Source organism: Gopherus flavomarginatus, chromosome 16 (genome assembly GCF_025201925.1).
Source record: "Gopherus flavomarginatus isolate rGopFla2 chromosome 16, rGopFla2.mat.asm, whole genome shotgun sequence".
NCBI lineage: Eukaryota > Metazoa > Chordata > Testudines > Testudinidae > Gopherus > Gopherus flavomarginatus.
The window spans coordinates 1666791-1674585 of record NC_066632.1 but is presented as its reverse complement, the minus strand read 5'-3'; the positions used below and the strand labels follow the sequence as shown (position 1 = coordinate 1674585).

The 7795-nt window shown below is 44.6% G+C and overlaps 1 protein-coding gene across 2 annotated transcripts in view; it reads right to left on the bottom strand.

Annotated features, from left to right (window-relative positions):
• Window positions 1-5774: 5774 nt before the first annotated feature.
• Window positions 5775-7795, bottom strand: part of SLC44A2 (solute carrier family 44 member 2) — a 48488-nt gene continuing 46467 nt past the window's right edge. For both annotated transcript variants that reach the window (XM_050925261.1, XM_050925258.1), the window contains one exon: window positions 5775-7795. In XM_050925261.1, the coding sequence (XP_050781218.1) occupies window positions 7689-7795 (107 nt within the window). In that variant the 3' untranslated portion in view covers window positions 5775-7688.

Sequence of the window (7795 nt, the reverse complement as noted above, 5' to 3'; positions counted from 1 at the left end):
GGGGCTAGCCCCCCCGGGAGGGGCGGCCGCCCTGATGGCAAAGGAGTGCGAGGGGGGCTGCTCTGAGGGGAAGGGGTGGGGGGGTGAGGGGAAGGGGGGCAGGGCACAGCTGCTCTGAGGGGAAGGGGTGGAGGTGGGGAAGCTGCCCTGAAGGGAAGGGGTTGGGGGAGCTGCTCTGAGGGGAAGGGGTGTCAGGGGTTGTCCTGAGGAGAAGGGGGGCAGGACACAGCTGCTCTAAGGGGAAGGGATGTCGGGGGTTTTTCCTGAAGGTAGGGGGGCAGAACACAGCTGGTCTGAGGGGAAGGGGTGTGGGGGGGTGAGGAGAAGGGGGGCAGGACACAGCTGCTCTGAGGGGAAGGGGTGTGGGGGGGTGAGGAGAAGGGGGGCAGGACACAGCTGCTCTGAGGGGAAGGGGTGTGGGGGGGTGAGGAGAAGGGGGGCAGGACACAGCTGCTCTGAGGGGAAGGGGTGGAGGTGGGGAAGCTGCCCTGAAGGGAAGGGGTTGGGGGGGCTGCTCTGAGGGGAAGGGGTGGGGGGGGGTGAGGAGACGGGGGGAGGACACAGCTGCTCCGAGGGGAAGGGATGTTGGGGGTTTTTCCTGAAGGTAGGGGGGCAGAACACAGCTGGTCTGAGGGGAAAGGGGGGGGCTGCTGCTGTGAGGGGAATGGGTTGTTTGGGGGCAGTGTGGGGCACATGCCTTGAGGGGAAAGGGGTGGAGGGGCAGCTACCCTGAGGGTATTACAGTCCTCAGGAGACTAACCAGTCATGTGCCACAGGAAGAGAATAGGAGGAGGGAGTGAGGTGCCCCAGTGCCTAAGACCCTTGCTGTGGTATGAAACTGATTAACTGAGATATACCCAGATGATCCTGGCAAGCAGTCCACACCCCAAGCCACAGAGGAGAAAAAACCCCAAAGGTCACTGCCAGTCTGACCTGGGGGAAAATTCTTCTGAAATCTGCATCTAGCACTCAGTTAGACTCTATGATGTGAACAAGAACCAGCCAACTGTAGCCATCACTGATGTTTCTGAGAAAAGAAACAAACAAAATACAAATACAGAATAGATGAGGGTGCTGGAGAATCTCTCCCTGACCCCTGCAGGTGACTGCCTGAAGCATGAGCTGTGAGCAGAAAGGATTGTGGGGAGCCTTGCAGTTGTTGTCCATCCTGTCATGAAAGGAGCATGGGAAGAATCACTGGGTGGCTGCTCATCTCACATCTTTTATGAGGTGGGGTATGGAAGGGCTCAGATCTTATCATTCCCTGCATTTGTGTCCATGCATGTGTGAGGCTCTTACCCTCAGCACAATGCAGAAGGCTCACCTGACAGGACTTAGCTCCCCCTGCCCTCTTTGAGCCTGGATGACTGTATTTCCAAGCTGGAAATATGGAAACCCTTGCCAATTTCTCCAATGCTCTCTTCTCCTTGTCTTGTTACTGTTCTCCATCCTTCAGGGTGGAGGCTTGGGCAGGAGGGGAGAAGTGGTAGCATCCTTCTCCAGCGCTGCCCACAGATGGGCGCCCACCCCTGAACAGAGTCTGTGAGTGCTCTTTGCTCCAGACTTGAAGGTGGTCAGGTGACCAATTCTGCACTGCTCACTCAGTCCATCAAAGTCATGTGAGGATTGCAGGATCAAGTCCCTGCTTTGCTAGTCTCATGAACTTGCCAAACAAGCCATTTCAAGTCAGCTTCCAAGCAAGAGCCAATATTATGCTTGGGTGCATTGTGGCTTTTAAAATTCTGTACATTTCACTTGGAGCAAGTTTCAGACGGTTGGCAAGTTGACAATGGAGAAGAAGGTAGTAAGTGCCTTTTGGTTACAGTGGTGCTACCGTAGGAGAATTTTTGGTTTGGGTTCTTTGCATTTGCTAAGTCAAAGTATCACAGTGAAAGGGAGGCTGTAACTGTAGGGAAGAAGAAAATGTTGCACCATTTGTGGAAAATATTGTGGAAGTGTCTATAAATTCACCAAGGTTTATTTGTAACTCTTTAGGATGATTTTTGATAAGCAGCTGAGTGACCCAAGTTCCTGGGGATGAGTGCTAATGTCTTAAAATGTCAAGAAACAACAGCCAGTGATGGCTATTAGCAACCTTGGAGTCCCAGTCTTATCCAGATTCAGGGTATGTCTACAGTGCAGTCAGAGGTGCAATTGCAGCTCAGGTAGGCATATCTGTACTAGCTTTAACCCAGTCGGCACAACTCAAAGTAATAGCAAAGCTGTAGCATGATGGGCCTCAGTGCAGGCTAGCAACATAATGTAATCAAGATCCCAGGTGGGCTTGTACAGCCCATGCCACTGCATCTTTACTGTTTTTAGCCATGCCAGCTAGATAAAGGGTATAATACGTAGACTGCTAGACAGCATTTTTACCACTGTCACCTACCTCAGCGGTCTGGACTGCTCATTGGTAAAGACACAAAGAAGCTCATCCACACAAGTGCTCCCTGTGCTGCTAGCACCAGGGTTGGATCAATGGTGGAGGAACTCCCTAAAATTACCTGTTTAGATAAGGCCAGGGAGTCTGATTCTCTCTCTCCTGTATTTTCTTTGGTCCAGGCCTTGGTCTTGCTGTGTCCTCCCTTTCCCACAGTGAAAATGTGGACATTTGGCGGAATTCAGTCAAACACCCTTCTGCATGTGGTAGAATGTTACTGTTATGACACCAATGCTGATTTGTTCACCTACCTTATCAGAAAGAGGAGAAATGAAAGTAGTGAAGAGATTTCAGTAGACTATTTGTCATGACAGTGTAATCTGGCTAAGGATTAGCCACACAAATCAGAATGATCCACTCGGAGGAAAGCCAAGCTCCAGTCCAAATAGGCACTTTATTTGTGGTTGGAATGCTGACATTGATATAGCGGAATATCACATATACATTGGAAATATATACATACACCCCACCCAAGGTTGTTGGTTTTTATTTTATTTTGCATAAAAGGCCCCTGTGCATAGAGTGAGCATCTTTGGGAAATCAAAGGAAGGGACAGTTATCACAACAACATTAGAGGGGCCAATCCTGCAGTCTTTGTACAGGCAAAATACCATTGCAGGAGCAGCCCTGAAGGATCCAGGGAAGGAAGTAGAACATGAGTGGTTTACAGGGATATAAAGAGGTATTTTAAAGGCAGTCAGGGACAGTTATTCTTAAAGATAAGATGAGCAGTTATGGCTTTAAGATGCAGCTCAGGTAGGTAGGGAAAAAAGCTTCTAATCACAGTCAATTGAGTAACAGAAACCGGCTCCTATAAGGAGATAGTGAGAATCACCAAGTCACAGCATAACAATCAATCACTGGAGTTTATTTTGGGGCATTAGCATCCTGCCACACGGTGTGCATGTGTAAATGAACTAGACTGTCTTTCCAGTCTGAGTGATTCAGTGACAACATTCATATTCTGAACAGCTCCTTAATAAAAGATATGTCCCTTTGCTGCAGAAGGCAGGACCCCTCCAATGTTTATCTACTTCACTGGGATGAATAAAGAAGCATGCTCATTATAGTATAGTGTAGGTGTAGTTGTCATCTTTAAAAAAGGGGAAGAGGCTACATTACAATTGTATCAAGACTATGAAGACAGAGAGAGGGCTGCTGTCTGGTATTCGATCTGATTTCCATTAGGGAATTTAACTAGGACTTCCTCCCCATCCTGTTCCTTACATTCCATAGTTTCCTAGACCACAACTGAGTCTGCAGAACACATCCTAAGCCAAAGCAACAGTTTCTGCTGGAACTATGCTTCCTCATCAACTCCTGTATGCCTGAAAATACAAATCTTTCCATAATGACTTAAAATGAGCCACCTTATAAGAAAAATATCCTAAGAACAGAAAGACCCTGAAATCCCCTTTGCTGTTGGTCCTCCTGGGCATCTGCTATTTTAGAACTTTATTTCTACAGCAACCAAGATGATTCTATTAGAAAAATAATTAGCAGTTGAGCTGGAGAAAGCAGCAGCAGAAATAGACCACCCACAGAGCCCGTCCTCATGCAAATATCCCTAGCAGTAAAAACAACACAAAAGACTGTGGAAGAGATGAAAAAGAGCAATAGACGAGCAGAATAATCTTGCACAAAACATTTTGCAAACATTTTCCATGGGATTCCAGTAAATCAAATCTGTAGTTTAGTTTTGATAACCACTCCTGTTCTCTTACCTAGGTGACCATCCATCCTGTCCTTTTGAACAGCCTGTATCTGGTGCTTACTGTCCCATAGCCCATCTCCGGTAAGCAGCATTTGATCAGATAGTTTGTTTTCAGGCAAAAATCATGCAAAGGATCATGTGCTGTAAATCTAGGATTTTGTGCCATGAATAAAACATTGGGGATGAAGGAGGAGAAAAGCTGGTTTTTAAGGAGCAATTGCCTTTTATTTCCTAGAAATGCAGTTGGTCACCCTATCTTTATGATTAGTTGAAAAAAAGTGGCACTGTGAATATATGATGCGTAACAGGGCATATGAAGTTCACACAGGGTTATATTTTAAAATGGGAAGGGGATTCTAAAGAAGTCACCAGGAGTTTATGTAAGGGTAGAGTTAGAAATCCTCTAGTCTAGCTTCTGTGGATGTTTTTGGTCTCTATAGCCCCATTGAATGGATTACTAGCTGTCAGGCAAAGCCATGCTGCAGGAGACAGGTAGATGATGCCAGGTTTGGAGACTTGACTCCACAGCACACTAATTATCTATGTAACAGGCTGTAGTTTTTTCAAAGAGGTGAAGTTCAGTCAATGAGTCATTGACAGGGGCAACTCCTGCTTACCATGCTCAGGTGGGTTCCCCCCCCTAGTTCTATATAGGTTCCTGTACGGCACCTGTGGCATCTGAGCACCTTCCAGCAGTAAGTTAAGTGACAGAACAAATCACGTGACAGATATTACTTATTTCTCTCATCCTTTCTGCAGAGGGAGAACAGTGTATGCAGTACAGTGTTTTGGTAGGTTTGTTTTGGGGCTGTTTTGGTTTTTTGGTCAGTGATCTGGCAAGTCTCAGTCATATTTTCTTATAACAGTGTTGAAGAGTAATTTGTCCTATCTACACTAGCAGAGCTTTTCCCACACCAGTTCAAGGGGAGTGGTTATCCCCTGCTATTGTCAGCAACAGATCAGCTTCTTAATGTAGATGCTGCTGCTGAGACCCAGTGGTCCAAAGGACAGTTCTAGGAATAAGAGACTCCTAAGTTCCTATCCAAAGTTCTGATATCAACTCCCGGTGGAAGCTTTGGGCAAGGTCAGAGCACATCTCTGCCACAGTTTTCCCAATGGTAAAGTGGGGATAATACCTGCCTAACAGGACTGTGGGAGGATTAATGCGTTTGACAAGTGCTTTGAACTTGTAAGTATTAAATCAATAGCAACTTGACAACAGCATGTGAGTCTTTTCCATTACAGGGTGGTTTAGAAGAGTAGCTAGAGCTGCCTCAAAACTCAGCAACTTGGTCATTTTTATTTGCTTATTTAAAACTAAAGCAAAATGTCCAAAGGTAACTGGTTTGCATTATAAACTACCAACCTTTCAAACATGCAAAGCTGATCATCCACTGGAGAGAAAGAAAACTTAACAAAAGTTATATATATATATATATATATATATATCTCCATAACAAGTGTACTGCTGTAATGAGATCATCTATGCTATGCTTCAGTCTGGTGTGACTTTATGGCTAAGGGGCTATACCAGTATTTGAGATCTCTGTTGAACGGAAGAAGCAATATTGACCAACAACAGTACTGGAGCTCATGGATACAACTAATAAAAACAAAATGTACAAAACCAAAAAACCCTTTAATATTTTAGATATAAAACAATTCTCATATCTTACAAAAAATACTACAGGATCAAAAGGTTACTAGAAATAGGTATAAAAAAAGTAAACTATAACGTTTAGTACAAATTAAATGTTACAATTAACTGGCCAAATTAAAATATTTGAAATAAAGAACTCCGTTTTGTTTAAAAAATAAAAAAAGAGTCCAGATAACCTCACAATGCCTCTTTGCACCTCTGGGCTCCTGCATCATTTGGAAGCTGTAAACCATCCAAATAGCCCCACTGCAGTTTAAGCAGATTACAAATAATAAATGAAGTCATGAGGTTGGCCACCTTTCCTATCCCCAAGAAGGCCCCATCTACACTAGTTAAAACAGAACCTGTAATTTACAGCTAGCAGTAGCAACGGTGGATGCCCTAGTGCAGCCTGAGACCTGTCCTTTTCCCCGCCATCTTGGCCAGCCCTGCTCACTGGTAAAAAAAAACAAAACAGAGACCTGTCTACTCTGCGGCTGCACCTGTGGTACATCATCAGTTTTGCCAACATTGGGGACAGTCAGAGATGACGACCATTTAAAGGAAACTACAGTGATTCTTAACGTGCCTGATAACTTAATTTGCAACACTGGGCTTTCTAATGTTCAGTGGCATTCCGGTCTCACTTTTTCTCTCACACACATTGCTGGTGTTTCTCTAGGTGGAAGCTGCCCTTGGACTGGAACTTCCCAGCAGGCGCACCCATCAGATGGTAGAGCTCACAGAATACAGTGGCTTTCAAAACTGTGAGGCAAGTTTGTTTGTTTGACCCTTTGGTTTCTTTCACCACAGTTAACAATACTTTTACATTAGCCAGCTCTTTTTTATATATACACATATATATACACATAAAGCAACAGTGAGCATTCTTTCTTTCCCATGCATTCAAATGGGTTTTTGCATATAATGCTGGATTTTTCCAATAAACCAAACAAGTTAAAGGTACAGAAGCAGCACACTCCTGGGCTGTCAATCTCACCAGAGACAAAACAAATACATACAGCTTTCATCAGTAATACTAATGACTATCCAGACATGCACGCTCCCTACCAAGTGCTTCTCTGAGTATTTTGCATCCTCTGCTGTTCAAGTTCTACAGCTTGATTAACACTGCAGATTTCTCTTCTGTCCCTGCCATCATCCATGAAGACAAGGCATTAGTGGGTGCATTCCTCAACCAGTTAAGGTATTTAATGTGTCCAGCATGGTAGTATCTGAGTGCAGTCAAGTATGTTAGTGATGTTCTAGCAAGTTAATGGAGGAGGTCATGGTATAGCTTTACTGGTGAGACAGATTTAGTAGTTTTTTTTAAAATTCATTTGGTGTCTGTGAATCTGCGATTGGTGCTGGCTTCACACTTGTAGACTGAATTCAGTCTCTGGAATAGATGGAGATGGACAAAGACAGGGCAAATTAACCTTATATCAGTGGGCCTCAGCTGTAAACTGACCAATTCACTTCTTCATCTCTCTACTGGGACTTTGTTGGTTCAGGAGTGTTGGGTTCTGCAGTAGTGAATACCTGTCTACTAGGGCAGTGGGCTAAGTTTTTACTTAGCATTGCCTAACAATCTCACATTGAACTATTGACACTAATCCCTTCTCTCGATCTGAGGAAGGAAAATCCAGCAAAATGCTCTCCAGAAACAATTTCCACTGCTCTGGACAAGCTTGTGGCCAATGCAAAGGCTGACAGCCAAAGCCGTCCATCATAATTTGAGTAAAGGATACTGCAATTCACAAAGTACTAACAAGGTTTGAATATTGGACTAATAGCACTTAATGCTATATGTTATCCATGCAGCTTTGCTCCTGAAATGGAAACTGGGAAGGGACAAATAGAAGTGAAGAGAGCAGTGAGGAAAGAGGAGGCTGCTATGCATCCAAGTGACCTTTGTTTGTCTTGTTCAGAAGTTTTTTCAGGTCAGACGACATGAAATAAGGCTTTTCAGATGAACCATCGTTACGTTCCAGGTCTTCCA